The sequence below is a fragment of the Narcine bancroftii genome, chromosome 1 (assembly GCF_036971445.1).
Source record: "Narcine bancroftii isolate sNarBan1 chromosome 1, sNarBan1.hap1, whole genome shotgun sequence".
Classification (NCBI taxonomy): Eukaryota; Metazoa; Chordata; class Chondrichthyes; order Torpediniformes; family Narcinidae; genus Narcine; species Narcine bancroftii.
Window position 1 is genome coordinate 159,490,197 of NC_091469.1, and position 23,108 is coordinate 159,513,304.

The 23,108-nt window shown below is 41.0% G+C and overlaps 1 protein-coding gene across 4 annotated transcripts in view; it reads right to left on the bottom strand.

Moving 5' to 3' along the window:
• The window catches only part of LOC138765592 (uncharacterized), a 70,558-nt gene that overhangs the window by 27,360 nt on the left and 20,090 nt on the right, over positions 1-23,108 (bottom strand). For all 4 annotated transcript variants that reach the window (XM_069942595.1, XM_069942594.1, XM_069942593.1 and 1 more), the window contains exons 4-6: positions 5,469-5,558; positions 3,247-3,286; positions 1,552-1,613 (exon numbers count right to left, since the gene is read on the bottom strand). In XM_069942595.1, coding sequence (XP_069798696.1) covers positions 1,552-1,613; positions 3,247-3,286; positions 5,469-5,558 — 192 coding nt within the window. The remainder of the gene's footprint in view (positions 1-1,551; positions 1,614-3,246; positions 3,287-5,468; positions 5,559-23,108) is intronic.

The window sequence follows — 23,108 nt, forward strand, 5'->3', positions numbered from 1 at the left end:
TCAGTCTAGGCTGCAGGCTGCTGGAGACGGCGGTCAAGGGACTCAGTCTAGGCTGCAGGCTGCTGGAGACGGCGGTCAAGGGATCGGTCCAGGCTGCGCACTGATGGAGACGGTGGTCAAGGGACTCGGTCCAGGTTGCGGAATGCTGGAGATGCCGGTTAAGGGATCAGTCCAGGCTGCGGGCTGCTGGAGACGGTGGTCAAGGGGCTCGCTCCAGGCTGCGGGCTGCTGGAGACGGCGGTCAATGGACTCGGTACCGGCTGCGGCTGCTGGGGAACACAGTCAAGGGACTCGGTACAGGCTGTGGGCTGCAGGATACCACGGTCAAGGGTCTCACACTAGGCTGCGGGCTGCTAGAGACCGCGGTCAAAGGACTTGGTCCAGGCTGCTGGAGACTGGCTTGAGACTGGATGACGGGGAACTAGGTATCGGAACTGGGATGTGAGACGCTTAAGGGTTCCTAATCGTGGTTTGGAACTGGAGCTCAAGTAGCCGATCGTTTGGACTAGTCTCTGTGGTTGCGGGGAGGGGGAGGTGCGGGAGCGCTGGAGGCGAATCCAGACACTCGGTGACTCTGTTGGGGGGGGGGGGGGTCCTCTCTTTTGCTTCTCTCTCTCTGACTGGAAGAGGCACTTCAGGCATTTTCTGCCAATGGCGAATCTATCTGCCTTACCACAGGCAAAAGTCCATTTTGTGGACCATGACACTGTTTTTATGACATGAAAATAAATTGAATCTTGAGTCCTTGAAGAAATGCAGTGACCTTGTCAAATGCCTTATTAAATTCTGTGGTTCCCCTTCCTTCCTCTCTACACCATCCACTCCCATTCTTATCTCTCGCTTTAACCTTCCCACGCTCCTGTCACTTCTCCCTCTTCCTTCCTCTCCACGTTCTGTCACCCATCATCTCCTGCTACCCCACCCCCCCTCCAACTTCCTTCCCCGTGGATATCTGTGTTCAGTTCTGGTCTCCAAATTATAGAAAGGATATAGATAAGGTGGAGAGGGTGCAGAGAAGGTTTACAAGGATGTTGCCTGGTTTACAGCACCTGGATTACAGGGAGAGATTAAGGAGACTGGGACTTTATTCATTGGAACCTAGACATCTGAGAGGTGACTTGATAGAGGTTTTTAAAATTATGAAAGGAATAGGTAGACTAGACACAAACAGACTCTTTCCCCTGAAGGCAGGGGAGTTTGAAACAAGAGGCCATGAGTTTAAGGTAAGGGGGCAAAACTTTAGGAGAAATATTAGAGGTGGTTTTTCACTCAGCGAGTGGTGGCAGAATGGAATGAGATAGTTGTGTCAGGGTCCCTTCTGTCATTTAAGAGAATGTAGGATGTGTACATGGAGGTGAGGGTGTTGGAGGGTTATTGGCGGAGAGCAGGAGGTCTGAGCTAGTTGAGTTGTTCTAGTGAACCGATGTGGACTCGAAAGGCCGACATGGCTTGTTTCCGCTCCATAAATGGTTATATGGTTATGTATTGCCCCATCCCACTTGTCTTGATAGAGGGTCTCGACCCAAAACGTTGCCAGTTCCAACTCTGTACCTGACACAGACTGTTGCTTCTTCTCCCCTCTCCCACCAGGTCTGGTGGAACTTGGAGTGTTCCTGTCGAAAATGGAACCAAGGTTAAGAGATCACAGCACCATCCTACTTGTGACCTTCCTCCACCCTCACTGTGGCCCCTCTCCCCCACACATGAAACAAAGGCAAATATTAGAGGCTAATTTACAGAGTGATTCAATATGACACCCATGACCCATGCTGCCAAACACACCCAATTAACCTACAACCCAGTCTGTTTTGAAGGGTGGGAGGAAACCAGAGCAGACACAGGGAGAACGTACAAACTTCTTACAAAATGCACAGGATTGGAAACCTGGCCCCAATCGTTGGCACTGTAATGGCCCAGCATTAACCGCTACATTAACCAGGCAGCCCCTACACCCATGGATGTAAGAACAATAACGGGTTGTGGGAGTGAGGGAGCAAAGGGCAGGATTTCTGTGGAGTAGGTTTACATGGGTCAGCACAACATTATGGGCTGAAGGGCCTGCACTGTGCTGTAATGTTCTGTGCTGTAAAAACAACACATTTTTGCAATCCTAGCCGATTCTGAATAGTTATTATTTTATTTTCTCTTCCCTTCTGTCGATATTTGTTATCATCTGTTTTGCCTCTTTGTGACTCGGTACATTCCGGAACCTGTTGTGAGTTGTTCTTTGTGTCACTGGGCAAGTGTGACAAGGACGACTTTGCCTGCATCTGGATATTGTACCTCAGCATTCAATCTCCTGCAAACATGGCATCTGAGTCTAAAATCTTGGACATCAGCAGGGCGTCCGTTTAAACCCGAGGGGAATCGGAAGTTAATCCGAGAACAGGGGACACGGGAGTTGGAATCAGAATGATTCTCAACTATCGTGTAATCATAGAGCCATAGACCATGACAGCACAGACACAGGCCATTCAGCCCATCTGGTCCATGCTGAACTATTTATTCGGCAGCCTCCCATTGACAAGCACCCGGACCATATCCCTCTCTACCCTCATCGATATACCTGCCCAAATTTTCTGTAAATGTCGAATTGTGCCCTGAGTCACCACTTCACTGGCAGCTCGTTCAACACCCCCACCACTCTCTGTGTGAAGAAGTTCCACCTCATGTTCCCCCTAAACTTTTCCCCTTTCAACATGAACCCATGTTCTCATGTTCTTGTCTCACCCAACCTTAGTGGAAAAAGCATGCTTGCCTTTACTCTATCCAACCCCCGCATCATTTTCTACATCTCTATCATTCTTCTAGACCCAGGGAATAAAATTCAAACCTGTTTAACCTTTCCCTGTAACTCAGTTCCTGAAGTCCAGGCAACATCCTAGTAAATATTCTCTGCCCTCTTTCTATCTTATTGATATTGTTCCTGTAGTTCAGTGACCAAAACTGCAAACGATTCTCCAAATTTGGCCTCACCAATGTCTTATCGAATTTCAACACAACATCCCAACACTTACACACAAAATCTCGATTTCTGAAGGCCAGTGTGCCTAGATCTCTCTTCACAACCATCTTGTTTAATCATTTTCAATGACCCTGATCTTCACCACTACTTCAGCTTACACAATGAACGAAAAATTAAATCGGACGAAGGGTGGATCACTTTGTAAATGAGGGCAGGGGTCCCTGAGGCCCATAGGGTCACATTGAGGCAGTTACCCTTGGCCTAATAACTGATAATCTTACCTTTTTGGATCACTTGAACATATCATTGGACACAGATTCACTGAAGGAATAAAAAGATGCGGAAGTATTAATCTTCAAACCTGATATCCACCCTGTCTACCAAGAGGGGCAGAATAAAAAATGGCAAATCAATGTCATGGATCAGGGGGACTCATCCCACCACTGACTCTCCCCCCGGACACTCTCCCCCATCACTAACTCACCCCCCATACACTCTCCCCCGTCACCCACTCTCCCCACAGACATTCTCCCCCATCACCAACTCTCTCCTCAGACACTCTCCCCCGTCATTCACTCTCCCAATGGACACTCTCCCCATCACCAACTCTTTCCATGAACACTGTCCCCATCACCAACTCTCCACTCAGACAATCTCCCCCATCACCCACTCTCCCCACGGACACTTTCCCCTGTCACCCACTCTACCCATGGACACTCTCCCCCATCACTAACTCACCCCCCAGACACTCTCCCCGTCACCCACTCTTTCCATGAACACTGTCCCCATCACCAACTCTCCACACAGACACTCTCCCCCGTCACCCACTCACCCCCCTGGACACTCTCCCCCGTCATCCACTCTCCCCACGGACACTCTCCCCCGTCACCCACTCTCCCCACAGACATTCTCCCCCATCACCAACTCTCTCCCCAGACATTCTCCCCCGTCACCCACTCTCCCCACGGACACTCTCTCCCGTCACCCACTCTCCCCATGGACACTCTACCCCTAACCTATGGACACTCTCTCTTATCACTGACCCCATCCCCAATGAATCCCCTCCCACACCTTGGATTCACATGACAAATTCAGCACGAAATTTATAACCTCACTCACCAAGCTGTAATCACACCATTCAGCCACATGAACAGTGAGCAGAATTGAATGGAGATTTATCACAACAGCAGTGAAGTATGAGGCCATTCGGCCCATGATATCCATGCTAACTTTGGACCCAGTTCTCCGCCAGTCCCGAGATCCATCTCCAGTTTGAACCAGCTGATGGTTTGTGTGGGCAAGGAGTGGACCAGTGGGAATCGCCACAGCACAGGTGGGTGGGAACTCCAGGTCATGGCATGATCTAAAAGGAGGTAGGTGCCTGAATAAAAAGGTGGGGAGGGAGAAGGAGGGAGGAAGGGGAAGGGGGGGTGAACACAGGCTGACAGGTAAAAGGTGGAGACAGGTGGGAGGGAAGAAGAGGAAGAAGCTGAGAAGTGATGGGGGGAGGGTAATTCTCCGAATGGAGAGAGAAGGGGGGGGGATGGAGGCAGCGGGAGAGGGAAAAAAAGTCTCAGAGAAGGGGGTTAATGGATATTGGAGGTCGTCTCTTGTTGGAGGGGGCCCAGATGGAATATTAGATGTTGTTCCTGCAATTTGTAGGTGCCCTTGGTTTGGCCGTGCGTCAGGTCATGGACAGACATGTCAGTGTTTGAATGGTGCAGGGAACTAAAATGGTTGGCCACTGGGAGGTCCTTGCTGTAGACGGAAAGAAGGTGCTCAGCAAAGCCATGTTCCAGTCTGTGCCCCGTCTCTCCGATGTAGAGGAGACCACAATGGGAGCACCGGATGCAGTAGATAACCCCTGTAGATTCACAAGAGAAGTGTTGCTTCACTTGGAAGGACTGTTTGGGGCCCGAAATGGTGCTGAGGGAGGTGGTGTGGGGGGCAGGTGGAGCATCTCTTGCGTGAACATGGGTAGGTGCCAAAGAGGCGATCGGGTAGGAAGGAAGGAGTGGACTAGGGAGCCATGGAGGGAGTGGTCCCTGGGGAAAGTGGTTTGAATGGGACGTTGGGAAACCAGGCAACTAGGGAGGGGCAGCAGAGATCACCCAACTTCATTTAAATTTGGACATGCAGCACAGTAACAGGCCCTTCTGGTTCATGAGCCCGTGCCACACAAATACCCAAATTAATCTAGAATCTCTGTATGTTTTAAAGATTGGGAGGAAACTGGAGCACCCAGGGAAAACCCACGCATGTCACGGAGAGAACGTGGAAACCCCTGACAGACAGCGCCAGATTGGAACCTGGGTCTCTGACGCTGTAACAGCGTTGCCCTAATCACTATGTCAACTGTGCCATCCATCTTCTGTTGGATAATCCGCTCCCACTTCACCCCCCTACACCCAGCACCGGCAGTAAAACAGAGATGGGTTAGCGACCTGATTAGTTCGGCCTCCTTCAGAGAGAGATGTGTTTGTTCAGCGAGAGAGGAGCTCACCTTTTTTCCGGAAGATGAGAAGGATGATGCCAAGTGTGATCAGGAGAACCAGGAGAACCGGCACATAAATGAAGGTGGGGTTCAACGAGACTGGGAAAGAGAGCGAGAACAATGTTGGTGCATTACACGTGAAGTCCTTGCCCCTCAAAGGATGGAGGACAAATGAGACTGCTGCACCCCCCAACACCCACCAGGTTCCATCTGGTCATCTCTCTCTCCTCTCTCACTTCCCCATCCCTTACCTGACCCCCTTCTCCCCTAACTGGTTCCCCCATCACTTCACTAAACCATCCCACTCACTCCTTCTGGTTTCCCCATCATTTACCTCCTCTCCCCCACTTAGTTCTATCTGCCTCATATCCACCCCAACTTGGTTTACCCAGATGCTGTCAGAACTTAAGGAATTGAGTTACAGGGAAAAGTTCAACAGGTTAGAACTTTATTCCCTGGAGTGCAGAAGAATGAGGGGGATTTGATAGAGGTATTTAAAATTCTGAGTGGGATAGACAGAGTAAATGAAAGCAGACTTGTTGCACTGAGGTTGGAGTGAGACAAGACCTGGAGGACATGGGTTAAGGGTGAAAGGGGAATAGTTTAGGAAGAACATCAGGGGGAAAGTTTTCATAAAAGAGAGTAGAGAGAATGTGGAATGAGCTGCCAACTTGAATTTGACAAACAAGAAAAATTTGGACAGTTACATGGCTAGGAGGGCCCTGCAGGGGTATGGTCTGGGTGCAGGTCAGTGGGAGAGGACAGAATAATAGTTTGGCACAGACTAGAAAGGCCAGGGGCTTGTTTCTTAGTGTAAGTGTTTTATGTTTTATGATTCTGTCCCATTCCCTCTACCCGATCTGGTACCACCTGAAAATCATCTACTGGCCTCTATCCCACTCAACTAGTGACCTATCGTGGACTATTATGGACACGCAACATCTCCTCAATTGATAGGTAGGCACAATAGTGCCTGCACTTCAAGAGAAGGCTGAGGCGGGCAAGGCTACCTGCCACCATGATGTCAACCTCCTACAGGAGATCTACTGAGAGACTTCTGGCCGGCTGCATCACTGTTTGGTACAGTTGCTGTGGAGAAATGGATTGGAGGTGAATCAACAGGACCAGAAGTGTGACAGAGAGGATCTCTAGAGTCTCTCTGCCCACCATTGATGTGATCTACCAGGATCGTTGTCTGAAGAGGGTGTGTAAAATTATTGAGGACCCCTTCCAACCTACGCACAGCATCTTTCAGCTGCTCCTGTCGGGGAAGAGATACAGGAGAATCAGAGCCGGCACCACAAGGCTGGGGAACACCTTCTTCCCACTGGCAGTGAGAATGCTGAATGACCAAAGGAACTGCTCACACTGACCATCCAAAACTCTCATATTCATAAAATAATATTTATATCGATAAAGTACTTGTCCCGCATGTGTATTATTTGTCTGTACATGTGTGATGTCTGGTTGTGAGTCTACGAGTTTGAATCGAGGACTGGAGACACTGTTTCATTGGGTTGTACTTGTACAAAGAGATGTCAATAAACTTGACCCTTTCTCTCCCACCTGGTTCCACCTATCACCTACCAGCCCCTGTCCCATCCCCCTCTCCCCTACCCAGTTCCCTGAACACTGACGTACCACACCCCAGGCTTCCCCAACTGGATCCTCTATCATTTACCTGTTTCCTCTCCCACCCCAACCTGGATCTCTCATTATTTAAATGTTCCCCCCCCTCTAATCTCGTTGCCCCACTATTTATCCATCCAAACCCCCCTCTCCCCCACCCCTTAGCTAGTTCCCATTCCCATATTTGTCCCACACCTCTCTCCCCCTCCTGGTTCCCCCATCGCTTAACTGTTCCCTTCTTCCCCAGATTCTATCTGTCCAGAATCCACCCTCACTTGGTTTGCAGGAATGTTGCCGGGACTTGAGGAACTGAGGTAAAAGGAAAAGTTAAACAGGATAGGACTTTGTTCCTTGGAGCGTAGAAGAATTAGGGGATATTTAATAGAGGTATTTAAAATTTTGAGGAGTACACACAGAGTAAATGCAAGCAGGATTTTTCCACTGAGGTTGGGGTGAGACAAGAACTGGAAGACGTGGGTTAGGGGAAAAGTTTAGGGAGAACATCAGGAGGAAACTTTTCACAGAGCGAGTAGTGGGAGAGTGGAACGAGCTGCCAAAGTGAACTTGACATACAAAAAACATTTGGACTGTGACATGGATGGGAGGGTTAGCAGGAATATGGTCACTGGGACTAGGCAGAATAAGAGTTTGGAACAGACTGGAAGCGTTGAAGGGCCTGCTTAGAACCATGGAACATTACAGTACAGAAACAAGCCTCTTCGGCCCTTCTATTCTTTGCTGAACCATTTTTGCCTAGTCCCACTAACCTGTACCCAGGTCATATCTCTCCATACCCCTCCCATCCATGCACCTGTCCAAATACTTCTTAAATGTTAAAACTGAGCCCACATTCAGCTGGCAGATCAGTCCACACTCCCATCGCTCTCTGTGTGAAGAACTTTCCCTCAACATTTTTGGAGTTGGAGTCAGGAGGCTGCAATTGAGTTAATTGATTAGGGCCAGGGAGCCATTCAGATAATAGATGAGGACATGGAAAAAGAGGGAGAGCTGTTAAAGCAGCCAGTGATGGGGGGTGGGGTTGTGGGGGTGGGGGGTGAGTGGGACATGGTGGCCTTATCCGCGGTGGCTGAGGAAGAATTTGCTCCCAGTAAGGGAAGAGTGGAAAGTTTCTTTCATTAAGCTAGTTAATTAACTGAGGAAATGGGTAATAGAGGCAGTTGTTAGGCCAGTCCAGTGTTCCGCCTGCAGGATGTGGGAAGTCAGGGACATCACTTTGTTGCCAATGACGACACCTGCAAGAGGTGCATCCAGCTGCAGCTCCTGATAAACGGAGTTAGGGAACTAGAGCTGCAGCTGGATGAACTTTGGATCATTGGGTCGGCAGAGGCAGTGATGGAGAGGAGTTTGAGGGAGGCAGGAACCCCTAAGAATCAGGAGGCAGGCAGCTGGGTGACTGTTGGGAAGGGCAAGGGAAGGGGCAGAAGGAGCAGAGAACCCCTGTGGCTGTTCCCATCACCAATCAATCTACTGTTTTGGATACAGTTGGTGGGGAGGAAATTATCTCTGATGCATCTATTTCAATGTGAGGAGTATTGTCGGTAAGGTAGATGAGCTGAGGGAGTGGATGGGCACGTGGGATTATGATGTTATTGCTATGAGTGAGACTTGGTTGCAGGGCTGGCAGTTCCATGTTCTGGAGTTCTGTTCTTTGAGACGGATAGAGGGGGAGGGATGAAAGGGGAAGGTGTGGTGTTGCTAGTCAGGGAAATTATCACAGCTGAGTTTAGACAAGACAGTCCAGAGGGCTCATCTACAGAAGCCTTTTGGGTGGAACTATGAAACGGGAAAGGTGTTAACACATTAATCGGCTTGTATTATGGAGCACCCAATAGTTTGAGAGAATTGGAGGCACAAATCAGTCGGGAGCTGGCAGACAATTGTAAGAAACAAAGTTGTGGTAGTAGGTGATTTTAACTTTCCACATATTGATTGGGACTCCCATACTGTAAAAGGACTGGGTGGCTTGGGAGTTTGTCAAATGTGTACAGGAAAGTTTTCAAAATCAATATGGAGATGAACCGATGAGAGAGGATGCAAAACTTGATCTCCTATTAGAGAACCAGGCAGATCAGTTGGCAGAAGTCTGTGTCAGTGAGAATTTTGGGTCCAGTGACCATAATGTAATTAGATTCAAGTTACTTATGGATAAGGATAGATCTGGTCCTCGAGCTGAGGTTCTACATTGGAGAAAGGCCAATTTTGTGGAAATGAGAAAGGATCTTGGAGGAATCTACTGGAACAAGTTGTTTTCTGGCAAGGATTCATCAAACAAGTGGAAGGCATTCAAGGGCGAGGTTTTGAGGGTGCAAAGTTTGCAGAGTCCTACCAGGATTAAAGGGAAAATTAACAGGCATAGGGAACCTTGGTTTTCAAGGGATATTGGTAATAGGATTCGGAAGAAGAGAGAGTTGTGTAACCTGTTATAGGCAACAAGGAGGAAATGAGGTAGTCGCAGTGTATCGAAAATGTAAGGGAATACTAAAGAATGAAATCAGGAAGGGAAAAATGGTCCCCTGGAGGATCAGAGTGGTCAACGATGTGTGGAGCCTCACTAAATGGGGGAGGAATTAGACAGTTTATTTTTACATCAGTATATCCTCAGGAAACTAGTATTGTGCATATGGATGGAAGGGAAACAAATAGAAGTGACATGAAACGTATGGAGATTGATCGCTGCCTGACAACGAAGAAAGGTAGACAAATCTCTTGGGGCAGATCTGATATTCACTCGGACCTTGAGAGAGACCAGTGTTGAAATTGCAGGGGCCCTGACTTATTCAACATGTTCATAGCCACCGGAGAGGTGCGAGGGGATTGGAGTGTGGCTCCTGTTATCCCCCTGTTTAAGAAAGGCTCCTGGAGTAAACCAGGTAACTATGGGCCAGTGAGCCTGACGTCAGTAGTAGGTAATTTATTCGGAGTTCTGAGAGATAGGATGTTTAGGTTTAGTCCAGACATGGACTGATTAAGTCCAGTCAGCATGGATTTGTGCATGGTAGCTCATGGTTAACAAATCTTGTTGAAGTTACCAAGAAGGGTGGATGAAGGAAATATTCCACAAGGGAGGTTAGTTCAGAGGGTTAAGACATGAGTGTTAGAGGATATGTTAGAATAATAATGGGTAAACTTGGAGAAGTGAAAAGTGAATGATTGCACAGTGAGACAGAACTTTCTTGAACACAAACACATTACATCCATGTGCACTTAGAATTAGTAGGGGATTAAGTTAGTAGTAATAAGTTAAAGTTTGATTCTGTTTTTATGTTCAAACAAAATTAAAAGCTGCTTTGTCTTGGTGAATTTCTACTACTGCTGGGTTTTGGGGCCCTCTGGGCTCGTAACACTACGTGTGCATAGAGTGGTTGTAAACTGGATTCGAAATTGTCTGTGGGTGAGAAAGCCGAGTGCTCGTGGATCATTGCTTCTCAGACCGGAAGCCTGTGATGAATGGTGTGCCTCAGGAATCTGTGTTGGGACCATTGTCTATATCAATGATCTGGTTGATAACGTGGTAAATTGGATCAGCAAATTTGCCGCTGACTCAAAGGTAGGAGGCATTATGGACAGTGAGGAAGGTTTTCAAAGCTGGAAGAAGGATCTGGACCAGCTGGGAAACTAGGCCAGTAAATGGATTTTTTTAAAAGTTTTTAAAATTTTTCACACTATGAACCATACTGACGAAAATACATACAGACATTTTTCTCTTCAATATATACAGTGTCATTTTCTCCCCTTTGTCCTCCTCCCTTCCCTCCCTCCCTCACCCCCCCTCCCATTTATTCAAAGTTCAATCTATAAGATACATTAAACCCGTTAAACAATGTCGTCACTTAATAAAAAAAACAAGAAATTTTACTGAGTCAGTTCTTTTCGTCTTCTTCTCCTTCTGTCATTTTAGGGGGTGGAGGTCCGCAGTAGGCCCTCTCTGTCGTGTTCCATGTACAGTTCCCAAATTTGTTCGAATACTGTGATGTTATTTCTTAAATTATATGTTATTTTTTCCAATGGAATACATTTATTCATTTCCATGTACCATTGCTGCATTCTCAGGCTCTCTTCTGATTTCCAGGTTGACATAATACATTTTTTTGCTACAGCTAAGGCTATCATAATAAATCTTTTTTGTGCTTCATCCAAATCGAGGCCAAGTTCTTTACTTCTTATATTACTTAGAAGAGTCTAGGAACAAGGATACCTTACTGCAGCTGTACAGGGCCTTGGTGAGACGCCACCTAGAGTATTGTGTGCAGTTTTGGTCACCTTATCTAAGGAAGGATGTTCTTGCAATGGAGGGAGTGCAGAGGCGATTCACCAGGCTGATACCTGGAATGGCAGGAATGACTTAGGAGGAAAGATTGCGCAAATTGGGATTGTACTCCCTGGAGTTTAGGAGATTGAGAGGGGATCTCATAGAGACCTATAAAATTCTGGCAGGACTGGACAGAATGGATGCAGATGGGATGTTTCCAAGGATGGGAAAATCCAGAACCTGGGGCCATGGTTTGAGGATAATAGGCAAACCATTTAGGACCGAGATGAAGAGGAATTTCTTGATCCAGAGGGTGGTGAATCTGTGGAATTCATTGCCACAGAAGGCAGTAGAGGTAGGTTCATTAAATCTATTTAAGAGGGAATTAGATCTATTTCTTCAGTATAAGGGTATTAAAGGTTACGGAGAGAAGGTGGGGACGGGATACTGAACTTTAAGATCAGCCATGATCTCGTTGAATGGCGGAGCAGGCTCGAAGGGTCGAATGACCTACTCCTGCTCCTATCTTCTATGTTTCTATGTTTCTAAGAAAGATCTCTGGATTTTTTGGGATGTTGCTTTTTGTAATTTTATTTAATACCTGATTGAGATCTTCCCAAAACTTTTCCACTTTCTCACATGTCCAAATTGCATGTCCTGTTGTTCCCGTTTCCTTCTTACAACTAAAACATCTGTCAGATACTGTTGGGTCCCATTTATTTAACTTTTGGGGTGTGATGTATAGCCTGTGTAACCAATTATATTGTATCATGCGTAACCTCGTGTTCATTGTATTTCTCATAGTTCCTTTTCATTCTTTATCTTTATGTTTAGATTTTGTTCCCATTTTTGTTTAGGTTTACCATTTGTTTCCTCGTTCTCCTTTTGTTTCAGTTTGATGTACATGTTTGTTATAAATCTTTTAATTATCATTGTGTCTGTAATCACATATTCAAAATTGCTTCCTTCTGGTAACCTCAGCCTGCTTCCCAATTTGTCCTTCAAGTAGGTTTTCGGTTGGTGGTATGCAAACATTGTACCGTGAGTTATTCCATATTTGTCCTTCATTTGTTCAAAAGAATAATTTATTTCCCAAAAAACAATTTTCTATTCTTTTGATCCCTTTTCTCTCCCATTCTCTGAAGGAAAGGTTATCTATTGTGAAAGGGATTAGTTGATTTTGTGTCAATATTAATTTTGGTAGTTGATCATTTATTTTATTCCTTTCTACGTGAATCTTCTTCCAAATGTTGAGCAGATGGTGTAATACTGGTGAATTCCTATGTTGCACCAATTTTTCATCCCACATATATAGTATATGTTCAGGTATCTTCTCCCCTATTTTATCTAGCTCTAATCTGGACCAATCTGGTTTTTCCCTCGTCTGATAAAAATCTGATAGGTATCTCAATTGTGCTGCTCTATAATAATTCTTAAAGTTTGGTAGCTGTAAGCCCCCTTGTTTGTAACATTCTGTTAATTTATCTAGTGCTATCCTCGGTTTCTCCCCTTTCCATAAAATTTCCTTATTATTTTCTTTAGCTCCTTGAAGAATTTCTCTGTTAGGTGAATTGGTAATGATTGAAATAAGTATTGTATCCTTAACCATATAACCATATAACCACTTACAGCACAGAACAGGCCAGTTCGGCCCTACTAGTCCATGCCGTAACAAATCCCCACCCTCCTAGTCCCACTGACCAGCACCCGGTCCATACCCCTCTAGTCCCCTCCTATCCATGTAACAATCCAGTCTTTCCTTAAATGTAACCAATGATCCCGCCTCGACCACGTCTGCCAGAAGCTCATTCCACATCCCCACCACCCTCTGTGTCAAGAAATTTCCCCTCATGTTCCCCTTATAATTTTCCCCCTTCAATCTTCAACCATGTCCTCTAGTTTGAATCTCCCCCTTTCTTAATTGAAAAAGCCTATCCACATTTACTCTGTCTGTCCCTTTTAAAATCTTAAGCACCTCTATCAAGTCCCCTCTCAATCTTCTACGCTCCAGAGAAAAAAGCCCCAGTCTGCACAACCTTTCCCTGTAACTCAGACCCTGAAATCCTGTCAACATTCTCGTGAACCTTCTCTGCACTCTCTCTATTTTGTTTATATCTTTCCTATAATTTGGTGACCAAAACTGTACACAGTACTCCAAATTTGGCCTCACCAATGCCTTGTACAATTTCATCATAACCTCCCTACTCTTGAATTCAATACTCCGATTTATGAAGGCCAACATTCCAAATGCCTTCTTCACCACACCATCTACCTGAGTATCAGCCTTGAGGGTACTATTTACCATAACTCCTAAATCCCTTTGTTGCTTTGCACTCCTCAATTGTCTACCATTTAATGCATATGACCTATTTAAATTTGCCTTTCCAAAATGCAGCACCTCACATTTATCTGTATTAAATTCCATCAGCCATTTCTCAGCCCACACCTCCAGCCTTCCATTTTTTTTTTCATTTTTTTTAAATTTTTTAATTTTTCACACCATAAATCACATTAGCCATGATATACACTTTTTCTTTTTCACACATATACAGTGACTTTTTCTCCCCCCCCTCCCTCCTCCCAAGCCATCCCCCCACCCCCCCCCCCCTCATCCATTTTAGGTATACAATCTAGGTTGCATTAAACCAGTCAGACAATGTTGTCATTCAACAAAAATACACCGGAAATTCTACTGAGTCCATTCTTTTCTTTCATTCTCCTTCCATCAACTTAGGTAATGTTTGTCCCCGGTAGGTTTTCGCTATTGTATTTAATGTAAGGCTCCCATATTTGTTCGAATATTTCAATATTATTTCTTAAACTATATGTTATTTTTTCTAATGGAATACATTTATTCATTTCTATATACCATTGTTGTATTTTCAAATTATCTTCCAATTTCCAGGTTGACATAATACATTTTTTTGCTACGGCTAGGGCTATCTTAACAAATCTTTTTTGTGCATCCTCCAAATCAATTCCAAATTCTTTGTTTTTTATGTTACTTAGGAGAAAGATCTCTGGATTCTTTGGTATATTGTTTTCTGTTATTTTATTTAATATCTGATTGAGATCTTCCCAAAATTTTTCTACTCTCTCACATGTCCAGATTGCATGATTTGTTGTTCCCATTTCTTTTTTACATCGAAAACATCTATCAGATACTGTTGGGTCCCATTTATTTAACTTTTGAGGTGTAATGTATAGTCTGTGTAACCAATTATATTGTATCATACGTAGCCTCGTATTTATTGTATTTCTCATCGTTCCAGAACATAATAACTCCCATGTTTCCTTTTTTATCTTTATATTTAAATCTTGTTCCCATTTTTGTTTAGTTTTACCATTTGTTTCCTCATTCTCCTTTTCTTGCAGTTTAATATACATATTTGTTATAAATCTTTTGATTAACATTGTATCTGTAATCACATATTCAAGGTTACTTCCCTCTGGTAAACTCAAATTGCTTCCTAATTTATCCTTCAAGTAGGATCTCAGTTGGTAATATGCCAGCGCTGTATCTCCAGTTATATTGTACTTATCTCTCATTTGTTCAAAGGATAAGAATCTACTTCCTGAAAAACAATTTTCTATTCTTTTAATCCCTTTTTTTTCCCATTCTCTAAAGGAAAGGTTATCTATTGTAAAAGGGAGTAGCTTATTTTGTGTCAATATTAGTTTTGGTAATTGATAATTTGTTTTATTTCTTTCTACATGAATTTTCTTCCAAATATTGAGGAGATGATGTAATACTGGAGAAGTTCTATGTTGTACCAATTTTTTATCCCATTTATATAATATGTGTTCAGGTATCTTTTCCCCTATTTTATCTAATTCTAATCTTGTCCAGTCTGGTTTTTCCCTTGTTTGATAAAAATCTGATAGGTATCTTAATTGTGCGGCTCTATAATAATTTTTAAAGTTTGGCAATTGTAAGCCTCCTTGTTTATACCATTCTGTTAATTTATCTAGTGCTATCCTCGGTTTCCCCCCTCTCCATAAAAATTTCCTTATTATTTTGTTTAACTCTTTGAAGAATTTTTCTGTCAGTTGTATTGGCAATGCCTGAAATAAGTATAATATCCTTGGAAAAATGTTCATTTTAATACAGTTTATCCTTCCTATCAGTGTTAGTGGTAGATCTTTCCAATGCTCTAAATCGTCCTGTAATTTTTTCATTAGTGGATTATAATTGAGTTTATATAATTGGCCTAGATTTTTGTTTATTTGTACACCTAGGTATCTTATTGCCTGCATTTGCCATCTGAATGGAGATTCCTTCTTAAATTTTGAGAAATCCGCATTATTCATAGGCATTGCTTCACTTTTATTTACGTTTATCTTGTAACCCGACACTTCTCCATATTCCTTCAATTTCTTATATAATTCTTTTATTGATAGTTCTGGTTCTGTTAAGTACACTATAACATCATCCGCAAATAGACTGATTTTATATTCCCTGTCTTTTATTTTTATTCCTTTTATATTATTATCTATTCTTATCAATTCTGCTAGTGGTTCTATAGCTAGCGCAAACAATAAAGGTGATAGTGGGCATCCCTGCCGCGTTGACCTGCTTAAGTTAAATTGCTTTGATACATGTCCATTTACTGTCATTTTCGCTAACGGTCCCTTATATAATGCTTTAATCCAATTAATATACTTCTCCGGTAAACTGAATTTTTGCAATACTTTGAACAAATAATTCCATTCTACTCTGTCGAAGGCATTCTCTGCGTCTAAAGCAAATGCTACGGTAGGTGCTTTATTCCCTTCTACTGCATGAATTAAGTTAATAAATTTACAAATATTGTCTGTTGTGCGTCTTTTTTTGATAAATCCAGTTTGGTCTAAATTTACCATTTTCGGTACATACTCTGCTAATCTGTTTGCTAATAGTTTAGCTATTATCTTATAATCTGTGTTTAGCAAAGATATTGGTCTATATGACGCTGGTGAGAGTGGATCTTTCCCTTGTTTTAGTATTACTGTAATTATTGCTGTTTTACATGAATCTGGTAAGCTTTGTGTTTCATCAATCTGGTTGATTACATCCAGGAGGGGCGGAATTAATAAGTCTTTAAATGTTTTGTAGAATTCTATTGGAAATCCATCCTCTCCTGGTGTCTTATTATTTGGTAATTTTTTTATTATCTCTTGTATTTCTACTGTTCCAAATGGTTCTGTTAATTTATTTTGTTCCTCTATTTGTAGTTTTGGTAGTTCAATTTTAGTCAAAAATTCATCTATTTTCCCTTCATTTTCAGTTCGGTATAATTGTTCATAGAATTCTCTAAAGTTTTCCTTAATTTCTTTTGGATTATATGTAATTTGTTTGTCTTTTTTCCTTGATGCCAATACCATTTTCTTAGCTTGTTCTGTCTTAAGCTGCCATGCTAGGATTTTGTGTGTTTTTTCCCCTAGTTCATAATATTTCTGTTTTGTCTTCATTAAATTCTTCTCTACCTTATATGTTTGTAATGTTTCATATTTTATTTTTTTATCCGCCAATTCTCTTCTTTTAGTTGTATCTTCCTTCATTGCTAATTTTTTTTCTATGTTTACTATTTCCCTTTCCAACTGCTCTGTTTCCTGATTATAGTCCTTCTTCATCTTGGTTACATAACTTATTATTTGCCCTCTAATGAATGCTTTCATTGCATCCCATAGTATAAACTTATCTTCCACTGATTCTGTATTTACTTCAAAATACATTTTTAATTGTTTTTCAATAAATTCTCTAAAATCCTGTCTTTTAAGTAGCATGGGGTTTAATCTCCATCTATACATTCTTGGAGGGAAGTCCTCTAGCTTTACTGTCAATATTAAGGGCGAATGGTCCGATAGTATTCTCGCTTTATATTCTGTTTTTTTTATTCTATCCTGCATACTTGCTGATAACAAAAATAGGTCTATTCTTGAGTATGTTTTATGTCTAGCCGAGTAATATGAATATTCCTTTTCTTTTGGGTTTTGTTTCCTCCATATATCCAAAAGTTTCATTTCTTGCTTTGATTTAATTATAAATTTGGTTACTTTGTTCTTTCTGTTAATTTTTTTCCCCTTTTTATCCATATTTGAATCCAAATTCAGGTTGAAATCCCCTCCTATTAGTATGTTCCCTTGCGTATTAGCTACCTTCAAAAAGATATCTTGCATAAACTTTTGATCTTCTTCGTTAGGTGAATATACTTTAAGTAGATTCCAAAACTCCGAATATATCTGACATTTTATCAGATCCCTGCTGGATCTATTATTTCCTCTTCTATTTTAAATGGCACATTTTTACTAATTAATATAGCCACTCCTCTTGCTTTTGAATTATACGATGCTGCTGTTACATGTCCTACCCAATCTCTCTTTAATTTCTTGTGCTCCAATTCAGTTAAATGTGTTTCTTGGACAAATGCTATATCAATTTTTTCCTTTTTCAGTAAATTTAGTAGTTTCTTCCTTTTAATTTGGTTATGTATTCCATTAATATTTAAAGTCATATAGTTCAGCGTAGCCATTTTATACTTTGTTTATCTTCTCTTTCCGTTTTTCCATCATTACCTTTCCTCCTTTTCCATTTCTGTTTTCTTATTTTCAACTCTTTATAAGACAACATTCCTACAACATCAAACATTTTCCTTATTCTCCTATTTATATCTTCTTTCTCCCCAATCTCCCCTTCCCCTCCTGAGTTGTCCTTTATCCCTTGTCGGACAACCACATCTCCCCTCTCCATTTGGGTTTGCGAATCCACTCGCAAGCGTCAACTGATTTTGCAGTGACCGCTATTTCCCCCCACCCAGCCCCCCCAGAAAAGATTTCACTTTTCATATGTCACAAAGGTCACTCTTTTAATTCCCTCCTTATTCTCTCTATTTCATTACCTTCCCTTATTAATTCTTGTCTCTACTATCTATATTTTCCTCTAATTACAGATACAATCACGTATGCACATTGTCTCTATTCACTCTTATGCCTCTTTACCCGCATACATATCAATCGTGATTATTTTTACTCTCATTACCCGTCTTCATCCCTCAGTCTATTTTTGTAATTGTTCTGCAAATTTTCGTGCTTCTTCTGGATCCGAGAATAGTCTGTTTTGTTGTCCTGGAATAAATATTTTCAATACCGCTGGATGCTTTAGTATAAATTTATACCCTTTCTTCCATAAAATCGCCTTTGCTGTATTGAACTCCTTTCTCTTCTTCAGGAGTTCAAAACTTATATCTGGATAAATGAAGATTTTTTGCCCTTTATACTCCAGTGGTTTGTTGCCCTCTCTTACTTTTTCCATTGTCTTCTCCAGTACCTTTTCTCTTGTAGTATATCTTAGGAATTTTACTAAAATAGAGCTTGGTTTTTGTTGTGGTTGTGGTTTAGAGGCCAATGCTCTATGTGCCCTTTCTATTTCCATTTCTTGCTGTAGTTCTGGACATCCTAGGGTCTTAGGGATCCAATCTTTTATAAACTCCCTCATATTCTTGCCTTCTTCATCTTCCTTAAGGCCCACTATCTTTATGTTATTTCTTCTGTTATAATTTTCCATTATATCTATTTTCTGCGCTAACAGTTCTTGTGTCTCTATAACTTTTTTATTAGATTCCTCTAATTTCTTTTTTAAGTCCTCTACCTCCATTTCTACTGCTGCTTCCCGCTCTTCCATCTTGTCCATTTTCTTTCCCATTTCTGTTAAGGTCATATCTATTTTATTCATTTTCTCTTCTGTGTTGTTTATTCTTCTTCTTAAATCATTAAATTCCTGTGTTTGCCATTCTTTAAATTACTCCATGTATCCTTTAATAAGAGAAAGTATATCCTTTATCTTGCCTTTCTCTTCTTCTTCTACTTCACTGTACTCTTTCTCTTCTTCTTCCTCTTCCTCCAGCCTTCCTAAATCACCTTTTAATCTACGATAATCTACCTCTCTGTCCACAACACCACCAATCTTTGTGTCATCCGCAAACTTGCTAATCCAATTTTCTACCCCTACATCCAGATCGTTAATATATATAACAAATAATAGTGGACCCAGGACCGATTCCTGAGGAACTGCACTAGTCACCGGCCTCCAATTGGACAAACAATTTTCTACCACTACTTTCCTTGGGAAGATGTTCATTTTAATACAGTTTATCCTTCCTATCAGTGTTAGTGGTAAGTCTTTCCAATGTTCTAAGTCGTCTTATAATTTCTTCATTAACGGCTGATAATTTAGTTTGTATTGATGGCCGAGATTTTTATTTAGTTGTGTACCTAGGTATCGAAGTGCTTGTGTTTGCCATCTAAATGGTGATTCTTCCTTAAACTTTGTGAAATCCGCATTATTCATTGGCATTGCTTCACTTTTATTTGCGTTGATCTTGTACCCCGATACTTCTCCATATTCCTTCAATTTCTTATGTAATTCTTTTATTGATATTTCTGGTTCTGTTAAGTATATTATAACGTCATCTGCAAATAGACTGATTTTATATTCCTTCTCTTTTATTTTTATCCCTTTTATTTTATTTTCTGTTCTTATCAGTTCTGCCAGTGGTTCTGTAGCTAACACGAACAGTGAGGGAGATAGTGGACAACCCTGCCTTGTTGATCTGCTTAATTTAAATTGGTTTGATATATATCCATTTATTGTCACTTTCGCCAATGGTCCCTTATATAATGCTTTAATCCAATTATTCTATTTCTCTGTTAGGTTGAATTTTTGTAGTATTTTGAATAAATAATTCCATTCTACTCTGTCAAAGGCTTTCTCTGCGTCTAAAGCAACCACTACTGTTGGAGTTTTGTTTCCTTGTACTGCATGGATTAAGTTAATGAATTTACAGATATTGTCCATTGTTCGTCTTTTTTTAATAAATCCAGTTTGGTCTAGTTTTACTATTTTTGGTACATAGTCGGCCAATCTGTTTGATAATAGTTTAGCTATTATCTTATAATCTGTGTTAAGTAGAGATACTGGTTTATACGATGCTGGTGTTAGTGGATCTTTCCTCATCTTTGGTATTACTGTAATTATTGCTGTTTTGCATGGATCTGGTATGTTTTATGTTCATTACTTCCAGGAGAGGAGGAATTAATAAGTCTTTAAAATTTTTAATAGAATTCTATTGGGAGTCCATCCTCCCCCATTGTTTTATTGTTTGGTCGTTTTTTTAATATCTCCTGTATTTCTTCTATTTCAAATGGTTTTATTAATTTATTTTGCTCCTCTGTTTGTAATTTCGGTAGTTCAAGTTTAGTTAGAAATTCATCTATTTTGTCTTCTTTCCCTTCGTTTTCAGTTTGATATAGTTGTTCGTAGAATTCCCTGAAGTTTTCATTAATCTCCGTTGGATTATATGTAATTTGTTTGTCCTTTTTCCTTGATGCCAATACCATTCTTTTAGTTTGTCCGGTCTTAAGCTGCCACGCTAGAATTTTGTGCGTTTTTTCTCCTAGCTCATAATATTTCTGTTTTGTCTTCATTATATTCTTCTCCATCTTATATGTTTGTAGTGTTTCATATTTTATTTTCTTGTCTGTCGATTCTCTTCTTTTAGTTGTGTCTTCCTTCATTGCTAATTCTTTTTCTATATTTGTTATTTCCCTTTCCAACTGCTCTGTTTCCCGATTGTAGTCCTTCTTCATCTTAGTTACATAACTTATTATCTGTCCTCTGATGAACGCTTTCATTGCATCCCATGGTATAAACTTATCTTTCACTGATTCCGTATTTATTTCAAAGTACATTTTAATTTGTCACTCAATGAATTCTCTAAAATCCTGTCTTTTAAGTAGCGTGGAGTTTAATCTCCATCTATACATTCTTGGTGGAATGTCCTCCAGCTCTATTGCCAATAACACGGGTGAGTGATCTGATAACAATCTAGCTTTAAATTCCATTTACTTAACTCTTCCTTGAATGTGGGCTGATAACAGGAATAGGTCTATCCTTGAGTATGTTTTATATCTATCCAAATAATATGAGTATTCTTTCTCCTTTGGGTGTTGTTTCCTCCATATATCCAAAAGTTGCATTTCCTGCATCGATTTAATTATAAATTTGGTTACTTTGTTCTTTCTGTTAGTCTTTTTTCCAGTTTTATCCATGTTTGAGTCCAAATTAAGGTTAAAATCCCCTCCTATTAGTATGTTCCCTTGCGTATCTGCGATCTTCAAAAAGATATCTTGCATAAATTTGTGATCTTCTTCATTAGGTGTGTATACATTGAGTAAATTCCAAAATTCTGAATTTATCTGACACTTTATCATTACATATCTCCCTGCTGGATCTATTATTTCCTCCTCTATTTTGATTGGTACATTTTTATTAATTAATATAGCTCCTCCTCTGGCTTTTGAATTATATGATGCTGCCGTTACGTGCCCTACCCAATCTCTCCTTAATTGCATTGTGTTCCACTTCAGTTGGATGCGTGTCCTGCACGAATGCTATACCAATTTTTTCTTTCTTCAGTAAATTTAACAGCTTCTTCCTTTTGATTTGGTTATGTATTCCATTAATATTTAAAGTCATATAGTTCAACGTGGCCATTTCAAACTTTGTTTATCTTTCCTTTCCATTTCCTCATCACCACCTTCCCTTCTTATCCATTTCTGTTTTTTTTTTGAACACATTGTAAGACAACATTTCTAAAACATAAAATATTTCCACAATTCCCCTATCTAAAATTCCTTTAACCCCAATAGTCCCTCCCCTCTCTGAGTTGCCCTTTGTCCCTTGTCGGGCAACCACATCTCCCCTCTCCATTTGGATTTGCGAACCCGCTCGCAAGCGTCAACTGATTTCGCAGTGACTGTTATTCTTCCCGACCCAGCCCCCCCCAGAAAAGATTTTAATCTTCATATATAACAAAGGTCACTCTCTTAATTCCCTCCTTACTTCATTTCTTCCCTTTCTTTCCCTTCTTAGTTCTTACTTATACTTTATTCTTCTTTTTTATATATAGTTTGTTGTCACTTTTGTTCTTGTTACATCTCTTTATCTCTCCGTCTGTTTTGTAGTTGTTCTGCAAATTTTCCTGCTTTATCCAGATCTGAGAATAGTCTGTTTTGTTGCCCTGGAATAACTATTTTAAGTACCGCTGGGTACTTTAGTATAAATTTATATCCTTTTTTCCATAGGATCACTTTTGCTGTATTAAACTCCTTTCTCTTCTTCAGGAGTTCAAAACTTATATCTGGATAGAAAAAAATTTTTTTGACCTTTGTATTCCAGTGGCTTTTTGTCTTCTCTTATTTTCCTCATTGCTTTCTCCAATATATTTTCTCTTGTTGTATATCTTAGGAATTTTACTAGAATGGATCTTGGTTTTTGTTGTGGTTATATTTTCGGGGCTAATGTTCTATGTGCCCTTTCTATTTCCATTTCTTCCTGTAATTCTGGTCTTCCTAGGACCCTGGGGATCCAATCTTTTATAAATTCTCTCATATTCTTGCCTTCTTCATCTTCCTTAAGGCCCACTATCTTTATATTATTTCTTCTATTATAATTTTCCATTATATCTATCTTCTGAGCTAACAGCTCCTGTGTCTCTTTAACTTTTTTATCAGATTCTTCTAATTTTTTTTAAAAAGTCATCTACTTCCATTTCTACGGCTGTTTCTCGTTCTTCCACCTTGTCCACTCTTTTTCCTCTATCTGTCATGACCATCTCTAATCTATTCACTTTTTCTTCTGTACTTTTTATTCTTCTTTTTATTTCACTGAATTCTTGTGACTGCCATTCTTTTACTGATTCCATATATTCTTT